The following is a 20,677-nucleotide window of genomic DNA, read 5'->3' as shown; positions in this document are numbered from 1 at the left end:
TTTGGATGTCACGGTGATCCTGCTGGGGTTCTTTAGCTCATCTTTCTGGTGGACTGTTTTTATGTGAGACACATCTGCAGCATGAGTGAAGTTATCCACCAGGTTAGACTTCCTGTCTGTGACTAAAGGTGCTGCTAAAGGTGGCACAGTCCCTCTCCTTCATCATCATCATCATTATTATTGATCTGAGGTTCTGCTTTGTTCTTAGAGGAGACCCACCTGACCTCTACAGTCCCTGCAGCTCTCTCATATCGTTAAATATTTCACACTGTCAAAGGTGTTCTTTAGCTTTAAGCAGTGTGGACAAACATGAACTATTTAAATGAACTAAATGTAACTTTCTGAGTTAAATTACCACTGTTATTACTGTATTATAGAGGTGTGAGTGTACCTGGACAGCTCCTCAGGATCTCCTCAGATACTGCTCCAGTCTACAATACTTCTGACCCTTACTGGAGCAGATTTATAGACCAGGACTTTTCCTTCTACTGGAGTCAGTTTCAACAGACTACCTGGACTTTTACCTGAGCACACATCAGTCTTGATGTTGGATGAGATTCGTGTCACACAGTGCAGCATAGCAGTGATTTATCAGACTGCTAAAACAGTCCGTAGGAGGCACAGCACAGAAAAAGCTCCATCTAGCTTATTCTGGGTTTTTATTCTTGGTTTCACTTTGACTCAGGAATCTTCTGGTTTGTATGAATCTTTCTAACCTGACACCATCTCGTGTTTATAACGTCCTGCTGGGCTTTATGATGTTGGAGTTGCAGTGTTTTGTGGTTTTTCATGGGTTCTTCTGCTGTCTGGGTTTTGTCTTTCTCTTGTGTTCTGCTGTTTGTGGTAACTGTGATTGTCAGCTTACTTGGTAAACCTCTGCTTTTACAAACAAAGTTTATTATCATCAGAAATACCCGCCCTCGTGTGGACTAGCCTGTTTCTCACTACAGCGGCCAGAAGACTTGAGTCAAATCAGAGATTTGATTTGTATTTTTCTGTCTTTGAGGTTATTCCTGTCCTTACACTTGTTAAAGAGTTTCAGAAATGTTATTTTACATGTTTCTCATATTCTTCAAGTTCAAAGTTTGCCTGTAAAATTCCTGGTTTGTTAAATTGGTTTAAAGTTTGACATCTGAGCAGGAACTTCATTTAGAGTAAGTTTGATCTCATCATTATTTTACCTACCACCTGTCCAGAGTGTGCAGCTTCCCTCTGTCGTTACCAGCGTGCTAAATGATTATCAGGACTGGAAGTTTCTTTTTTAGATGTGCACATTAGCTGGGATTTTATTCACATCTATACCATATATAATATTATTGCTATTTGTGTAAATATTTAATATTGCTATTTTCGTGTTTTTGTAAAGATTTAATATTTTTGCTATTTTTGTATTTAATTTAGCTATTTTCATGTTTTTATTCGAGTCTGTGAGCTGATGCCATAACTAAATCCCCCTTGATGAGAGGGTTTCTACAAATGTTTGTCTTTATCATTTCTCTGAATAAACTACTCAGACTTCCCAGCTCTCGTTCAATCTTTAATTACATCAATATTTAAAAAAAAGTGCTGTTTGGTAAAGAATAACATTTTTTAAATCTAAAGGAACAAAGAAAAAAAATGACAAAAATAATTTATGATACAATAACAAAAATATTTACATTTAATAAAAAAAAATCTATACAATATTAACCAAAACAACATATTACAGGCCAGACTGAAGCCAGGTGGAGGTAGGTTTTATCATGCTAAGAAAAATAAGAATAAATCCCAGCACTGTCCTGTTAAAACCTCACTGTAAAAATGTGGCTGAAAACTAAAATAATCCAGGATATTTGGAAGAAAAAATCCAAAGCTAGAAAAATTCATGGCTGTTTTGGAAGCGATGGAGGTTTTAACAAGACAGTGAGGTTCAACAAAAGAACACGAGGAGTCCTGAACAGAATTCATTCAAGGCAGAACAGGGTTTACCATAAAAACATCAAAAACACCTCCACTCATTACTCCTAATGAACACGTCTGTTCAAGTACAGCCAGACCCAAGAGGAAGAACTCTATTAGCATAAAAAAATAACAGGATGCATTTAAGACATTTGACACAAGCAAATGCTTCCCATCATTACAAACAGCACATTAATCCATAATATTGGCAATATTTCAAACTTCAGATCCAGCCCAAAGTACGAGCCCAACAAAACACCTGAAAGCTTAAAGACAACAGGCTCCTGGTGAACAGGTACAGATTTACGCCTTTATTCTCCAAACTTAAATATTAAACTCTAACGTTCTGCATCCCTGTGACCCATGCAGCAGCTTCATTATGGCAGAGATGGCACCAGTTAAAGTCTGCTAATGTTTCATCGGTGGGGCTTACTTTAGCAAATATACATCGCCTAAGTCTTCGTTTACAACGGACGATAACGTTCATCATCATAGACCTGTGAGTGTGTGTCACTTCTGCTTAAAATCGTGCCTTCTAACATCAGCTTACATGAAGCTACAGGGAAATCGAATCTGGATTATCCTGATTTTTAAGTTCAGAGCCAGAATCAAACGTCTGACGAGCCGATTAATGAACCACAGTTACATTGAAACAGTTTCCACTGAGTTTATGGTCATAGAAGAATAAAAATATCAACCTTTTCTCTTAGAAAAACGTCACAGTATCACTGCTGCTACTGCAGCTTCCTCCAACCAGAACCATTAAATAAGATCTGTCTCTGTTTCAGACATGCAAACGTTATTCAGAGGTTTTTTCAACCCGACTTTGGCTGATTTGCTACGTTAGCCCTGCCGACGGTTCAGTCCCCCTCCAGCTCCGCCTCCTCAGAACCTGAATGCTGTTTATTATGGCTACTGTCAGAGCTTCATCATGACTCTTCATCACACAAACATCTCCACACATACTCTGAAGCTGGTGATCTGGAGGAGAGCTGACCCAGGCTGAGCCTTTGTATTCATACAGTATCACCCCTGCTCTATACAGTACTGAACCTGATAACAGAGTGGTGTTGGGCCCAAAGGTCCGCCTGAAGCCGAGCAGGGCTGGAGACACACTGAAACCTCTGACTGACCCCAACATCTGGAATAAAGGCGCTGCAGCTGAAGGAATAACTGGAAAGCCAGCATCACACACTGGTCAGAGTGGAGGGATCACTGGTTAGTATGGCTATGGGACGTCCTGAAAACATTATTCAAGTTTCAATCAGCTGCTGAGCTGATGTGGCTGACCGTTATTACACACAACTGACATTTATGAACTAACAGAACCCAGGGTTTGAGTTTCAGTGTGCCTCCAGCCCGACTTTAGTACAAATATCTGCTCTCTCCGCCCTCTTTAAAACTCTACTCTCTACAACAGTCAGCAGTCGAGGCATGAGAATGATCAGATCTGAGGCAACGAGTGTGGATTTATAGCAACGGTTGAGTCCAGACTGAGTAATCTTCTCTATCAAGTCCATGAAATGTCTTCAAACTTGTGCGTTCTTTTAGCATGACGCTCCTATCCACCATCTTTGTACAATGTCTCTTCCCTGACCCCCCAACACACACACACACACACACACAGTCTCCTGAGCTGAAACAAAGCCTGTGATTGGTCCATTAGCTGCGGAGCCGCTCCAGTCTGGCCTTCAGCTCCTCCTGTTTTGCTCGGAGTTTGTCCCTCTTGGTTTGCAGTCTGTGGCTCTCGTCCTCCAGGCCGTAGATGCAGTCTCTCGCCTTCTTCAGGATCACCACTTTTGACGCTTTGTCGTTGTGCGACAGCTCGGGGACGTTGTCTCTCAAACGCATGAAGCAGTTCTTCAGCTCGTTTCGCCGCTGGCGCTCCATCACATTGTGCGTCCGCCTCCGCTCCTCTTCGTCCTCCGTCTCTGTTGAATTCCTGGACGAGTGGTGGTGGTGGCTGTACCGCGACGAAGAGGAGGAGGAGGAGGATGACGAAGACGAGCTACGGGACGAGGAGTAATGGAAGCGTGACGTGCCGTCGCTGCCTCTCGCACGCTTGTTGGATGAAGGCGGCGGTGAGGCGGGACACGGTGCGGCGTAGTTGTGTTGCAGCTGGATCTCGAAGTGGTGGCGCTGGAGAGCTCGCTTCTCCTCTTCCTGCTTCTGTTGACGGGCGGACAGGTCAGCCAATGAGGGCAGAGGGGAGGGGCTGGAGGAACAACGCACCACTGTGACCACATCGATCTCTTCTTCTGTAAAAGGAAAAGACAACAAAAGGTCAGGAGTTTCTGGAACAACGAGGGATGCACACGATTGGCTGGCTACGCATTTACGCTCAGATTAGTGCTGCAGGATGCGGTCATGGAAGTATTCTCTAAAAAATGAAGTTTTCTGCAGGCACCTACGCAGAAGAATAGTCATTCTCATAGTGATTAGATTAACAGAGCAGTACTAAACCAGATCCTCTATCGTCTGCTCCAGAATTAATCAGTTAAAATCCTCATCCACATTTTTAGCAGTTCTAGCCTGCAGTCCTACTCCTGTAATGCCCTTTCCAGCCACTAGTTACCGCTGTAGTTCTTCTGAATCAGTACTGCCTCACTGCATCAGTGCTCTCCACTGACATAACGCTAACCGCTGTAGCACAGAGAGCGTCTGATAGAACGGCGTGGTTTAGCTCTAGGACACGGGGATGGAGCTGTGGGGTTATTTAGTGATGACGTTCAGCTGAGGAATGTAGAGGCATTGACAGCCTGCAGCGCTGCATCACAACGCTGTCACACTGTTTAACCGTTTGCTTACTGATGTTTATGTTTAACTTTGGACTAGTCGGCTGTGTTCACATGTTTTTCCTTTACTTCAGTGGGAATTTACACGCCTAGGGACAACCTTGTTTTTTGACCCTTTAGGTAACCGTATCTGCTGAGTGGTGACGTTTCAGCTGACACCAAAAACACCAGTGTGGACACCGTACACATGTGGGCTCAGCTTACGCTCACACAGATATTTCCTTTGACTGTAAACAGCCGTGAATCCACAGCAGCTTACAGCAGTTAGAGGGCATCAGTGTTACTGAGAGGGGCTGCAGGGTTCATTCATCGACTGTACCATAAACTCAGAGTATATAAAGTCAAACATTCAGCTTTATTTGGACAAAGACACACTTCTTATTTTTAGTCCTGACTAATCTTCAGGGGATAATTGAATAAGCGGCAGTCTTCTTCTGTGGTTTCTAAAGCCATTGAGATGACTCATTAGGTGGTAATAGATGGAGCTGCTGAACATGACTCACACATATAAACCCTCTCATCTCCTAGCGGCAGTCAGGAGTGAAAGCCCCGCCTACGCTCAAATGACATCCGAGAGTAAAAAAACGTTCCTGAGGATTACAGGTGGGCGGCCGGCGTGCAGATAAGATGAGTTCAAAGAGCGAGTTTGGGCTCAGCGCCACTAAACATTAACCAGGAATTATCAATGAAATAGGAGGGAGGGCGCTCTAGGTGAGGACTGTTTATACTGATAAGCTGCTCTAGAACAAGGTCGGAGATGATTATCAGAGTTAAACATCCATGAGGACCGTTTAGAAAGATGATCATCTTATTAAATCTAAAATTAACCTCTATGAGCTTGGAGTTTCAGATCCGGAAGTCAGGAAACAAAGGAACAGAGTCGTTCTTTAACCCTGGTAGTGAACACTAAAAAGAGGAATGCTCCTTTACAATCGAGAATAATCGCACCAATCATGATTGATCCTCATTTTTAAACTGCAGACGTTATGTTCTTTTCTGCACACTTTGGCAGCATCTCCCTGCAGACACACAAATGTAAGATAAATCCACCGCTGCTCCCCGGTCTCAGTTTAAAAATCTATCTGCTAAAATTGAAACTACTGAGCTGGCTAGTTTAAATCTGAAAATTTGTTTAACATGAAAAAACTTCCACATCGGCAAAAATTACAATTCTTTTTTTAACCCTGGAAAGGCAAACTAAGTTTTATAAATGTATGAAAAAGCAGAAATATTTCCTAAAATGGTAGAAAAGAGTTAAAAATAAGAAGTTTTAAACCAGCTCACACCCAGACAAAAAAATCCAGTATTGTACCAAACTTTGACAGAACTACTGAGCATGAAAATAACTTTTCAAACTCACCAGAGTCACTGGATGAATATGTGGAAAACTCTCCCCCGGTGGAGCCGTAGTCTGACGTGGACTCGCTCGTCTCCTGAGTGTCCATCAGGTTCTGGCAGTCGAGCGTGGAGCCGGCGATCTCCTCGAAGATGCTGGTGTTGATTTCAGACAGCAGCGGGCTGGAGCCCAGCATGGTGGACACCAGCTTCTCGTCCAGGCTCTTGTCTGCTACCAGGCACTGCCACAGATCCTCGCCGCTCTCCTCCAGCGGCGAACACGGCTGGCTGGGCTCGCCGTCTTTCTCCGCAGCATCCGAGTGGAAGAAGTCGTAGTTCCAGAGCTGCATGTCGTGATCCTCCAGCAGGATGTCCGACACGTAGCTCAGCTGGTCCTCCTTGGAGAGGGGCTTACTGCCGTCTACTCCGGCCTTCATCGGAGGGGACTGAGGGGGGGTCGGCAAAGACTGGAGATCCTTCATCAAACTCTGGCAGAACTCATCGTCAAACAGCAGCGGCTCGGAGTAAAGCCAGTCCTGCGACTGAGCGAAGCTTTGCAACATGATGAAATCTGTGACAAAAACACAGAAAATCTTAGAGGTAGAGAAAGAAAAAATAAATCCTTGAGGCAGTAGTGTGTAGAAGCAGCACAGTGGGGTAAATCCCAGCAGCAGCAGCAGCAGCGACACGTGTTGTAGTGAAAGTGTAAAGTGGTTTCCCCACACTGAGAGCCCAAAAGGCAGCGTGCCACCTTTATCTATGTTTACATCACTTAAGCCCCGCCCACTGCTCCCCAGAGCGTAAATCACCCCAAAGATTTGCATCTCCCCCCTCCCCATGACATCACAGGAACAGCTGGGAGAGAGACCCGAAAGAAATTTTACACCTTTTTCCACTATTTACATCTTTCCTTTTCACTAGGTTCATAAAAACAAGCTGAGGTGAAGCCGGCTGCCTGCTGACGCAGAAACAAAAGCTTACACAAAGTTTTGTTTGGGAACACTCCACACCTCAGCTGCTGTTTCACACCAGCATGCAATCAAGACCTCAGAGCACACAGACCTGAGTCTAGGTAGAGGCCATTAAAACCCTAAAAAACCTCTGTACATTAACATCAACCAGCCAGGACGTGACATTTTCCACTGCTGAGGTAAATCATTCACATAACTTATTAAACTTTGCATGTAATACAAAATCACTCTGAATACTACACAATCATTTAAATACACAAACAAAGAGGAAGCCCTACTTAGAGCGGGGGAATCCTGTAATAAACGGGCTCTCATGCTCATATGTGTGCATGTGTAGACGTCTGTGTGAGTGAACAAAGCAGCAGTGTGTGCTGCAGACAGAGCCAGACCCAGACCGGGACACCTTAAAGGAACTTAAACACAGACCAGTCTGCGCCTGACAAGACACTGAAATTAAGTCATTAATGGTGTTTATGTTGGCATCTCCCCAGTTCAACCCTAACACCCACATACTGTTCTTAACAGATGAGAGGAGCACCAGTGTTACGGTTATAAGTGTGACCTTGTTAATTGGTGACTTTGAGCTGAGTGCTTGGTCTGTAGTCCTAGTTTGTCATAACTGACGTTTTCCATTAAAAGCCATATTAGTGCCATCTTAGTATTTTACTTTCAAATATGATGGTGAAAAATATCATAACGGAAAAATCTGAAGCATCTGTTACCGCTGATAGTCGCCGGTGTGACGGTTTGAATGGTGGCCGTGTTAACCGGAGACTTTGAGTCGGCTGCGTCTGCGGTTGTCGTAGTTACAACAGCCGTTAAAGGGGATGATGTCTCAGACTGCCTCTTTGTTTAGTTTTCTTTGTGAGAATGTCAGAAATAATATCAAAACACACTTCTATAGAAAAAGTAAAGGGCATGTGTTCAGTCTGAGACATCTGTTGTAACTTCAACATCTACTGAGGGATTCGTATTCAGGTCACCAGTTAGCACGGTCGCCCAGTGCACCGTAACACCGGCGTGTCTCGGTACAGCGTGTGCAGTGTATATGACAGCTCCAGGGACACTTCAGAAGTCAGACTTTCAATGAAAATTCACTCATGTGTCATTTAACACGTCATTTCATGCTAAAACCTTAGTAACAGAGAAAAGGAACATAATGTACACCTTTCCAAAGCGAATTTTCATTCATGTGAGATATGTACAAAAAGGCCAAACGTGCAATAAGACATAAATATGCGTCGGTTTAAAGTGACCTGAAAAAATAAGCCATATAGTATTAAAGAAAAACCCAAAGTCCGTAGTGTTTCAATGGTTGACCCGCTGCTGGGGTCATTTAAACTCCGCATGGGTTAAACAACGCCACGTGAAAGCCGGCATTTCTAGTTTTTACCACTTAGAACGGCAAAACTGCAGCACTGACGGAGAGAAAAGCTCCATTAAAAGCAGCAACGCTGAAGTTAAACGCCAAATTTGTAGGCTGGACCACATAAAGTACCCCCAGTTCACCCGCATGCACCAAGTTACCTTTCAGTGTCCTTACAGACGGGGCGTCAATGTGAAGAAAACCGGAGAAAACGTCCGAAATATCCGATAAAGTCCACAGGGAGGGGCGAAGCGCTACCACTGACCACGTACGTGTAATTTTCTGCGAGTGAAATTAAAGTTGGAGCACGGCAGCATGGTGTTACGGCCCTCTCTTTCTCCTTCTCCTCCGCTACGAGCAGACAGAGTAGGTGTGGCCGACGGGGTCGCTCGGTTTATAAGTGGCGTGCTCGCCAATGTGCTTCCGCCACCACCAAAATCGCGCCAAAATGTTAAAACCAACAAAAAGTCCACGATGACATTCAAATATATGGTTAATATGTTCTGGTTCCGTTCCATTTCTGAATAAATAAAGGCGGAGGAACGTGCGTTAAGGTAGTATTCAGTAATTTCGCATTGAAGCTGGGGTCTATGTCGCGGAGTGATACAACAAGGCAGGGATTCCAGGAAAATGGTGGCGGGTAAAAGTTGGGACAGAACACACGTGGATTGTGCGGAGATGCCGGGTGTCTCACTGCCTGTCTGTCTGCTGGTCCGTCCTTCTGGATCTGAGGAGTACGCCAGCCCAGCAAAGAACTCCGGGATGATTCTGAAACTACATTAACACTAAAACTACAATAGAACTAAAACTACAACAACACTAAAACTACATTAACATTAAAGCTACATTAACATTAAAGCTACATTAACACTAAAACTACAATAAAACTAAAACTACAACAACACTAAAACTACATTAACACTAAAACTACAATAACACTAAAACTACAATGACACTTAAACTACAACAACACTAAAACTACATTAACATTAAAGCTACATTAACATTAAAGCTACATTAACACTAAAACTACAATAAAACTAAAACTACAATAACACTAAAACTACATTAACACTAAAACTACAATAACACTAAAACTACAATAACACTAAAACTACAATGACACTTAAACTACAACAACACTAAAACTACATTAACATTAAAGCTACATTAACCTTAAAGCTACATTAACACTAAAACTACATTAACACTAAAACTACAATAAAACTAAAACTACAATAACACTAAAACTACATTAACACTAAAACTACAATAAAACTAAAACTACAATAAAACTAAAACTACAACAACACTAAAACTACATTAACACTAAAACTACATTAACACTAAAACTACAATAAAACTAAAACTACATTAACACTAAAACTACAATAACACTAAAACTACAATAAAACTAAAACTACAACAACACTAAAACTACATTAACACTAAAACTACAATAAAACTAAAACTACAACAACACTAAAACTACAATAAAACTAAAACTACAATAAAACTAAAACTACAATAAAACTAAAACTACATTAACACTAAAACTACATTAACACTAAAACTACAATAAAACTAAAACTACAACAGCACTAAAACTACAATAAAACTAAAACTACAATAAAACTAAAACTACAACAACACTAAAACTACATTAACACTAAAGCTACATTAACATTAAAGCTACATTAACACTAAAGCTACATTAACATTAAAGCTACATTAACATCAAAGCTACATTAACATTAAAGCTACTTTAACATCAAAGCTACATTAACATCAAAGCTACATTAACCTTAAAGCTACTTTAACATCAAAACTACATTAACACTAAAGCTACATTAACATTAAGGCTACATTAACACTAAAGCTACATTAACCTTAAAGCCACTTTAACATCAAAGCTACATCAACATTAAAGCTACATTAACATTAAGGCTACATTAACACTAAAGCTACATTAACACTAAAGCTACATTAACACTAAAGCTTCATTAACATCAAAGCTACATTTACATTAAAGCTACTTTAACATCAAAGCTACATTAACATTAAAGCTACATTTACATTAAAGCTACATTTACATTAAGGCTATATTAACACTAAAGCTACTTTAACATCAAAGCTACATTAACATCACAGCTACATTAACATTAAGGCTACAGTAACACTAAAGCTACATTAACCTTAAAGCTACATTAACACTAAAGCTACATTAACCTTAAAGCTACTTTAACATCAAAGCTACTTTAACATTAAAGCTACAGTAACATTAAAGCTACATTAACACTAAAGCTACATTAACATCAAAGCTACATTAACCTTAAAGCTACTTTAACATCAAAGCTACATTAACATTAAAGCTACATTAACATTAAGGCTACAGTAACACTAAAGCTACATTAACCTTAAAGCTACATTAACACTAAAGCTACATTAACCTTAAAGCTACTTTAACATCAAAGCTACTTTAACATTAAAGCTACATTAACATTAAAGCTACATTAACACTAAAGCTACATTAACACTAAAGCTACATTAACCTTAAAGCTACTTTAACATTAAAGCTACATTAACATTAAAGCTACATTAACACTAAAGCTACATTAACACTAAAGCTACATTAACCTTAAAGCTACATTAACACTAAAGCTACATTAACCTTAAAGCTACATTAACACTAAAGCTACATTAACCTTAAAGCTACTTTAACCTTAAAGCTACTTTAACATCAAAGCTACATTAACATCAAAGCTACATTAACATCAAAGCTACATTAACCGCTTGATTGTAGTTTAAGAGTAGAACACGGTTTAAAGGAGGCGTTTCATCACATTAAATCATCTTTAGTGACTGGTCACCGTGAGCGTTCAACAGTACTGTGTGGGGAGTGCTGCCGGTACAGTCAGCCTGTTTGGTGTTTTTGCATGTTTAAAGGCTTGCATGCGTTCTCAGCCTCTTTCTCCCTTTAACTGTAGTAAACAGCAGACACACAGCAGACCGTGAGACAGGCTGCATGCTTTCACAGCCACGTTGTCCTGCTCCGACTCTTGCAGGAGTGTTTCACCAGCCATCCATTTAAGCCTAGCTCCTCCTCCTACAGAGCTGTTACTACAACTGCAGCCATAAACTAGCCCAGCCTGTCAGCCACAAACACACACATTAATAATGCACAATAATCTTTAATAACAGTATGATGGCATGCTGCATCACATTTTATGATTATCATTCTATCCTATAACGCAGAGGTCCTCAACCTTTTCAGCCCGCAACCCCCCAAATAAAGGTGGCAGAGACCGGGGACCCCACTGGACCTGAAGGTGGATCAGCACAGCCATGAACGTTCTAGGATAGTCATCTGCAGACAAAGTCACCCATTAGGGGGTTAATGGGAGAGCTTTCTGGTGCCCAGTCAAACTAATGACCATAATTTATATCTAACCTGATAAAATAACCACTCTAATCCAAGAAATATGTATCTTTTTGTCATTTGTGTTGTAAATAGCCTTCTTAAAAAAAGTGAATCCCTTTTGTAGAAAAAAAAAGGATTAAAATGACTTAAAAATGGCAAAAAAGTGGAAATGAGGCGAAATTGGATTTCAGAAGAAGCAGAAATGGGTTAGAAGTGGCAACAATTACATAAAAATGGCAAAAATGGGTTAAAGTGGAAAAAAATGGGCATAAATAATGGCAACAGGGAATTCAAAGTGGCTGAAATGGCTTTAAATTGGCAAAAATATGTGAAAATTTAGTGAAAAAAATTGAACTGAATTGCAAAATGATATAAATTGGGGAAGAAGTGTTAACTAAGAAAGAGAAAATTGGTTTAACTAGCAAAAATTGGCATATCAGATAGTGAAATGTGGGTAAAATGGGATATAATGGGTCAGCAGAGGCAACATTAATCTGAAGTGGCAAAAACAGGCAGAGAGAAAGTAGTGGAAAGATTTTAAAATGGACAAAAAAATGTGTAAAATGGAAAAAGTGGCAGCAGTGTAATTTAAAAAATATTCTTAGTTTTTTTAGGGAAGCTGGCGACCCCCTCTCAGTGTCTTGTGACCCCAATGGGGTCCTGACCCCAAGTTTGAGAACCACTGCTATAACGTGTATGATCCAAGGTCCAGGTTCACTGAAGACTGCACTGAGTGCCCGTTCCTCCTCCAAAAACTGATTTATCTTCCTTTCTGATAACCTGTTCAAGCTTCGGTTGGTGAGTGGTAACGTGGAGAATATTCTTTCATAGTTCTGGACGAGCTCTGGACTCATGTGGGCATTTTGTGCACAATCTGCAATGACAAAGGTGAATAAATTCTATAATGTTTGGGCACAGTGACCATAAATCCCATGTTGACCGGGCAACCTGTGTTCAAGCTCCACGCAGGCATCAACCAAAGGGCCCTCCTCAGACGGGATTTATTCTTATCAGTGCATGGATCAGTGATGTTAGCACTAGCCTCCTGGCTACCATGGATGTCAGCTCTAGCCTCCTGGCTACCATGGATGTTAGCACTAGCTAGCCTCCTGGCTACCATGGATGTTAGCACCAGCCTCCTGGCTACCATGGATGTCAGCACTAGCCTCCTGGCTACCATGGATGTTAGCACCAGCCTCCTGGCTACCATGGATGTCAGCACTAGCCTCCTGGCTACCATGGATTTTAGCACTAGCTAGCCTCCTGGCTACCATGGATGTCAGCACTAGCACTAGCCTCCTGGCTACCATGGATGTTAGCACTAGCCTCCTGGCTACCATGGATGTCAGCACTAGCCTCCTGGCTACCATGGATGTCAGCACTAGCCTCCTGGCTACCATGGATGTTAGCACTAGCTAGCCTCCTGGCTACCATGGATGTCAGCACTAGCACTAGCCTCCTGGCTACCATGGATGTTAGCACTAGCCTCCTGGCTACCATGGATGTTAGCACCAGCCTCCTGGCTACCATGGATGTCAGCACTAGCCTCCTGGCTACCATGGATGTCAGCACTAGCACTAGCCTCCTGGCTACCATGGATGTTAGCACTAGCCTCCTGGCTACCATGGATGTTAGCACTAGCTAGCCTCCTGGCTACCATGGATGTTAGCACCAGCCTCCTGGCTACCATGGATGTCAGCACTAGCCTCCTGGCTACCATGGATGTTAGCACTAGCTAGCCTCCTGGCTACCATGGATGTCAGCACTAGCACTAGCCTCCTGGCTACCATGGATGTTAGCACTAGCCTCCTGGCTACCATGGATGTCAGCACTAGCCTCCTGGCTACCATGGATGTTAGCACTAGCTAGCCTCCTGGCTACCATGGATGTTAGCACTAGCCTCCTGGCTACCATGGATGTCAGCACTAGCCTCCTGGCTACCATGGATGTTAGCACTAGCCTCCTGGCTACCATGGATGTTAGCACTAGCCTCCTGGCTACCATGGATGTCAGCACTAGCCTCCTGGCTACCATGGATGTTAGCACTAGCTAGCCTCCTGGCTACCATGGATGTCAGCACTAGCACTAGCCTCCTGGCTACCATGGATGTTAGCACTAGCTAGCCTCCTGGCTACCATGGATGTTAGTACTAGCCTCCTGGCTACCATGGATGTTAGCACTAGCCTCCTGGCTACCATGGATGTCAGCACTAGCCTCCTGGCTACCATGGATGTTAGCACTAGCCTCCTGGCTACCATGGATGTCAGCACTAGCCTCCTGGCTACCATGGATGTTAGCACTAGCTAGCCTCCTGGCTACCATGGATGTCAGCACTAGCACTGGCCTCCTGGCTACCATGGATGTTAGCACCAGCCTCCTGGCTACCATGGATGTCAGCACTAGCCTCCTGGCTACCATGGATGTCAGCACTAGCTAGCCTCCTGGCTACCATGGATGTCAGCACTAGCACTAGCCTCCTGGCTACCATGGATGTTAGCACTAGCCTCCTGGCTACCATGGATGTCAGCACTAGCCTCCTGGCTACCATGGATGTCAGCACTAGCCTCCTGGCTACCATGGATGTTAGCACTAGCTAGCCTCCTGGCTACCATGGATGTCAGCACTAGCACTAGCCTCCTGGCTACCATGGATGTTAGCACTAGCCTCCTGGCTACCATGGATGTTAGCACCAGCCTCCTGGCTACCATGGATGTCAGCACTAGCCTCCTGGCTACCATGGATGTAAGCACTAGCCTCCTGGCTACCATGGATGTTAGCACTAGCCTCCTGGCTACCATGGATGTTAGCACTAGCTAGCCTCCTGGCTACCATGGATGTTAGCACCAGCCTCCTGGCTACCATGGATGTCAGCACTAGCCTCCTGGCTACCATGGATGTTAGCACTAGCTAGCCTCCTGGCTACCATGGATGTCAGCACTAGCACTAGCCTCCTGGCTACCATGGATGTTAGCACTAGCCTCCTGGCTACCATGGATGTCAGCACTAGCCTCCTGGCTACCATGGATGTTAGCACTAGCTAGCCTCCTGGCTACCATGGATGTTAGCACTAGCCTCCTGGCTACCATGGATGTCAGCACTAGCCTCCTGGCTACCATGGATGTTAGCACTAGCCTCCTGGCTACCATGGATGTTAGCACTAGCCTCCTGGCTACCATGGATGTCAGCACTAGCCTCCTGGCTACCATGGATGTTAGCACTAGCTAGCCTCCTGGCTACCATGGATGTTAGCACCAGCCTCCTGGCTACCATGGATGTCAGCACTAGCCTCCTGGCTACCATGGATGTTAGCACTAGCTAGCCTCCTGGCTACCATGGATGTCAGCACTAGCACTAGCCTCCTGGCTACCATGGATGTTAGCACTAGCTAGCCTCCTGGCTACCATGGATGTTAGTACTAGCCTCCTGGCTACCATGGATGTTAGCACTAGCCTCCTGGCTACAATGGATGTCAGCACTAGCCTCCTGGCTACCATGGATGTTAGCACTAGCCTCCTGGCTACCATGGATGTCAGCACTAGCCTCCTGGCTACCATGGATGTTAGCACTAGCTAGCCTCCTGGCTACCATGGATGTCAGCACTAGCACTGGCCTCCTGGCTACCATGGATGTTAGCACCAGCCTCCTGGCTACCATGGATGTCAGCACTAGCCTCCTGGCTACCATGGATGTTAGCACTAGCTAGCCTCCTGGCTACCATGGATGTCAGCACTAGCACTAGCCTCCTGGCTACCATGGATGTTAGCACTAGCTAGCCTCCTGGCTACCATGGATGTTAGTACTAGCCTCCTGGCTACCATGGATGTCAGCACTAGCCTCCTGGCTACCATGGATGTTAGCACTAGCCTCCTGGCTACAATGGATGTCAGCACTAGCCTCCTGGCTACCATGGATGTTAGCACTAGCCTCCTGGCTACAATGGATGTCAGCACTAGCCTCCTGGCTACCATGGATGTTAGCACTAGCCTCCTGGCTACCATGGATGTCAGCACTAGCCTCCTGGCTACCATGGATGTTAGCACTAGCTAGCCTCCTGGCTACCATGGATGTTAGCACCAGCCTCCTGGCTACCATGGATGTCAGCACTAGCCTCCTGGCTACCATGGATGTTAGCACTAGCTAGCCTCCTGGCTACCATGGATGTCAGCACTAGCACTGGCCTCCTGGCTACCATGGATGTTAGCACTAGCCTCCTGGCTACCATGGATGTTAGCACTAGCCTCCTGGCTACCATGGATGTTAGCACCAGCCTCCTGGCTACCATGGATGTCAGCACCAGCCTCCTGGCTACCATGGATGTCAGCACTAGCACTAGCCTCCTGGCTACCATGGATGTCAGCACTAGCCTCCTGGCTACCATGGATGTCAGCACTAGCCTCCTGGCTACCATGGATGTCAGCACTAGCCTCCTGGCTACCATGGATGTTAGCACTAGCCTCCTGGCTACCAGGAACACATCAGCTCTGAAGCAGAGGTAGAATTGAGTTCATTGGGATCATGCACCTCCCTTTCTCTTCTATCCTCCTTTTTTCAGGACCCTGCGTGGCGATAAAGAGTCAAAGCTGAGCTAAAGGTTCAGTTTCATGGTGGCATATGATGGAATAGCCCACAATAGTAGAATATTGAATAGAAAAAAAAGAAAAAATAGAATATGTATTTTTGTTGTTTTTGTGTTTGATGTTGCTCAAAGTTAAGATGGACCATGTTTTCACCTTTATGACTTTAAAATGGTGACACGTCCCAGAGTCCCAGTGTCCCAGAGTCCCAGTGTCCCAGTGTCCCAGAGATCCCAGTGTCTCAGTTTTAATGGATCCAGAAGGCTGCCCACACCATGCTAGCACTGATTTATCTGTTTGCCAGTGTCAGCGCTGCTTCAGTCTACAGACGAGAGTTTAGTTTGAAAAGTCCAAGGTGATCGGCGTGCTACGTTTGTGAGTGTTTATTCTCAGCTGGTTAAGGATAGCCGACAGAAAACACCTGTCAGTGAGAACTCAGAGATCCTGGAGCAGACCCAAGGTAAGACATGTTAGAATAGATTCAGCAAAAATAAAAACAAATGATCAGAAATATTCATATTAAACCAAGAGTATGCTGCATGAGGGAAGATATCTGTAGGAAAGTAGAGACTGTCAAAAGTAAATATACAAATGTAAAAATATTACTGTAATATTTTAAATGATGGTAATATTTAAAAATATTACTGTAATATTTTAAATGATGGTAATATTTAAAAATATTACTGTAATATTCTAAATGATGGTAATATTTAAAAATATTACTGTAATATTCTAAATGATGGTAATAATTAAAAATATTACTGTAATATTTTAAATGATGGTAATATTTAAAAATATTACTGTAATATTCTAAATGATGGTAATATTTAAAAATATTACTGTAATATTCTAAATGATGGTAATAATTAAAAATATTACTGTAATATTTTAAATGATGGTAATATTTAAAAATATTACTGTAATATTTTAAATGATGGTAATATTTAAAAATATTACTGTAATGTTTGCATTTTAAAGGTAACTGCAAATTTTGATTCAAACATGTATTTTATTCATTGTTTTTATTTTTATTTGAATGTTTGCAAAGCAAATAAAAAACTCAGTGAAATGCGGATTTAAACGTAAAGGAATGGCATTAACCCCTTAAAGCCTGTTGTATCATCTCTGATACTTTAATGATGCCTCTATCTAATCAATATGATCAATAAATGACAGATAAAACCTGAATACAATCTGATAAATGATAACATGCCCTCAGGTGGATTATCAGCAACCAGAAACACCTAAAAATATGTAAATGTTACATTCTATGGAAATTCAGATTTTTTGGATTTCAGTAGAAATGTAAATAAAAATGATGATTTTCTGGCTGTGGTTGGTGTTTTCAGGCTTTAATGGCTCTGAAACTGATGAATGCGTTAACAGGATGAATGAAGTCCAAACAGCTCCACACTGCAGCCCTCCTTCCTCCTCCTCCTCCTCCTCCTCCTCAGCCTCTGTCCCTCCTCTCGTGCGCTTCACGTTACATAACGGACAAGGATTCGCCGGTACACGTGCAGAAGCACCAGCCAATCAGAGCGCGAGTCAGGCTCGGTTCACGTGAGTTCTCGGCATGGAATCCCGTAACCCGAGCTCGCGCCTTCATCCTGCTGACCGGTGCTGGCTGATTGATATCCCGGTATCTAAATGCGCTCACACGCCTTTTCTGTGACATTTACGCACGGACAGCTGCTGGCCATCCGGTATCCTGATGAAGAGGCGCAGTCTGCACTACCCTATATACTGAAGAGGAGTTAAGGTCATCTGCTGTGATAATAATCTCTGTTATTATGGTTAAAGGACAAAGCTCCTCCTCTGTCCTCACTCGTGGACATTAACAGCCCTAATGTCTTTGTTTTCACTGCCTGCCTTTCCTCCATGCTCTCTGCATTCTTCAGGATAATCACAGCTTTGTTCAGAGTCTGTCACATGGAAATAACTCTCAGTGAGTGTAAGTGACCCCCAGGCTTCCCTAAACAGAGGTGAACTGCTGCTGATCTTCAGTAGGCGTAGACCTCTGCTGAGTTTCAAACGTTTGGATTATGGTGTTTCTGTGTGCAGCAGCTGATGTGGGGCGGATCACAGCAGCAGAACAGGACATTTTGCTCTCACAGCAGTAGACACAAAGAGAGGAGGAGGAGGAGGAGGAGGAGGGAGACCAGGCAGGGAAGAAGTGGGTTAATGTGCCACCTACAGGCCGAGTGGCAGACTGACTGACTGGCCTGGTTTCTGCTCTGATACTAACCTCCAGGCTGACTGACTCACTCGCTGGTTCAGCTGGTGACTGACCCCTTCATTCTGGGATTTATCAACTGTTTCACATAAGTCCATCCCCCAAAAGCTCGCTATTAAAGCAGGGCATCCATTTTTACACAGTGAAGTTTAGTTTTATTATGAGAGGCGTTTGTCTGAGAGAAATATGCAGCTCTGTGCAAACTCAGGATTATTCCTAACCAGTGGCATCGGCACGTCCATAAACGGCCCTTTTCTGCTGTTTTTTGGTTCATTATTGAAGAGTCCAGCATGTGTAGTTAGGGGTACATTTGCAGAAAGATATTCCTCCTGCTGACCCAGTGATCAGGATGATGATGGACATAATCTGTGAAGGTTAGTCCTTCAGGGACAGCTGTAATATTTATGGCCCACTCATACTTGGCCAAATCACAGCTGGATCTGGGAAGGTTTCCTTAGCCTCTACGGTTCAGTTCACACGACCACAATGATGGGGAAGACTCAGAGGTGTCAAAAGTCACATTCACTCCTCAGGTAGAAGTATAGATCAGTGGTTTTCAAACTTTCTTTGCCCAAGGCACGCCAACGGCTAAGCCAAAATCTCAGGGTGCACCATACTCACATTGTTAGTGATGCAAAAACATGGCAAAATTGGAGAAAAAAGAGGTGAATCAAAGTAAAAAATGAGCAAAAATTGGCACAAAGTGGCCAAACAATTGGTTAACAGAGGCAACAACGTGTTAGAAGTGTCAATAAGGTAAAACAACTTGGCAAAGGTAGTAAAAATGGCTTAAAAGTGATGAAAAAGTGGCCAAACAAAGGCGAAAATATCAGAAATTGGCACAATGTTGCAATAATGGGTTTAAAGGTGCAATTTAAAAGGGATTAAAAGTAATGACATTTAAAAAAAAATAAAAAATGGCCCAACTATAACAAACTTGGGTTAAATAAACAAACCAGACAATGGGTAAAGAGTGGCAAAAACTAGTAAAAATATCAAAAAGGTAGCAATAATGGGTGACCATGGACAAGAAAAGTTGAGAAAGATGGGTTAAAAGGACGGAAAAAGGGAGAAAAGAGGCCAAATAATGGCAAAAATGGGTTAAAAGTAGCATAAAAGGGGTAAAAAGATGATTAAAAATTGCAAACAATTCTTTGAAAGAGGATGTACTTGCCACAAAGTTGAAGCAATAATGCACGGTTGTACAAATTCCCAAGGCACACCTAGACTAGTGAGCCCTTTCCTTGCTGCACTGTGGCGTGATTTGTGTCGTGTGCAGGTGAGATGGATCACGTACAAACCAATAGGGTGTCAGAATGGTATTATGTTTATACTTCCCATCCAACCACAATCAAACTCACTCTATCAGGATGGCGAGATTTACCTGGATAGGTGAAATGAAATAGGAGTAACGAGGCTGTTTTTAAAATGTAAGGAGTAGAAGTAAAAAGTAGGCTGAAAAATAATTACTCCAGGAAAGTAGAGATACCCAAAATTTCTACTTAAGTAAAGTAACAAAGTATTTGTACTTAGTTACTTGACATCTCTGGGAGGACTGCTGACTGGACTGGTTTCTAGACCAGAGGTTCTCAACCTTTTCAGCCCATGACCCCCAAAATAAAGGTGCCAGAGAGCGGGGACCCCCATCGTACCTGAAGGTGGCTGAACAGCCATGAACAATCTAGAATAATCATGTGCAGACCGGGCCGCCCATGAGGGGGAGATGGGAGAGCTTCCTGGGGCCCAGCCAGACTGGGGGCCAGCAAAATCCTGGTCAATGCTGTGATATTTGATATTTAACCTGAATCATCAAAGAAACAAATATCGTTTTAATTAATCTGTGTTGTAAGTGTCCCTCTTAAAAAGGTAAATCCTTTGGTTTAAAACAGATTTAATGCATTAAAAAGATCTAAAATGGGTTAATAATGGAAAAAAAATGCTGGGAAAGGTGGTGAAATTGGATTTCAAAAAGTAGCAGAAATGGAATAGAAGTGCCAAAAATAACAAAAAAAAAAAAAAAAAGCCCAAAATTTGTTAGTGTCAA

General features: G+C 43.0%; 1 protein-coding gene across 1 annotated transcript; it reads right to left on the bottom strand.

Moving 5' to 3' along the window:
• Positions 1–1,524: 1,524 nt before the first annotated feature.
• Positions 1,525–8,762, bottom strand: mych (myelocytomatosis oncogene homolog). Its single transcript, XM_041782743.1, has 3 exons — positions 8,567–8,762; positions 6,094–6,639; positions 1,525–4,196 (listed from the first exon to the last, which is right to left on the bottom strand). The coding sequence occupies exons 2-3, from the start codon at positions 6,629–6,631 to the stop codon at positions 3,601–3,603; spliced, it is 1,134 nt and encodes a 377-aa protein (XP_041638677.1). The 5' UTR covers positions 6,632–6,639; positions 8,567–8,762; the 3' UTR covers positions 1,525–3,600.
• Between the last annotated feature and the right edge of the window lie 11,915 nt (positions 8,763–20,677).

The sequence above is a fragment of the Cheilinus undulatus genome, linkage group 3 (assembly GCF_018320785.1).
Source record: "Cheilinus undulatus linkage group 3, ASM1832078v1, whole genome shotgun sequence".
NCBI classification, from domain to species: domain Eukaryota; kingdom Metazoa; phylum Chordata; class Actinopteri; order Labriformes; family Labridae; genus Cheilinus; species Cheilinus undulatus.
This window is presented reverse-complemented; position numbering and strand designations above follow the sequence as displayed.

Coding starts and splice junctions, on each gene's coding strand:
- mych (XM_041782743.1), bottom strand. CDS start 6,631: ATGTTGCAAAGCTTCGCTCAGTCGCAGGACTGGCTTTACTCCGAGCCG. Junction 4,197..6,093: donor ATATTCATCCAGTGACTCTG/GTGAGTTTGAAA, acceptor TTCCTTTTACAG/AAGAAGAGATCGATGTGGTC.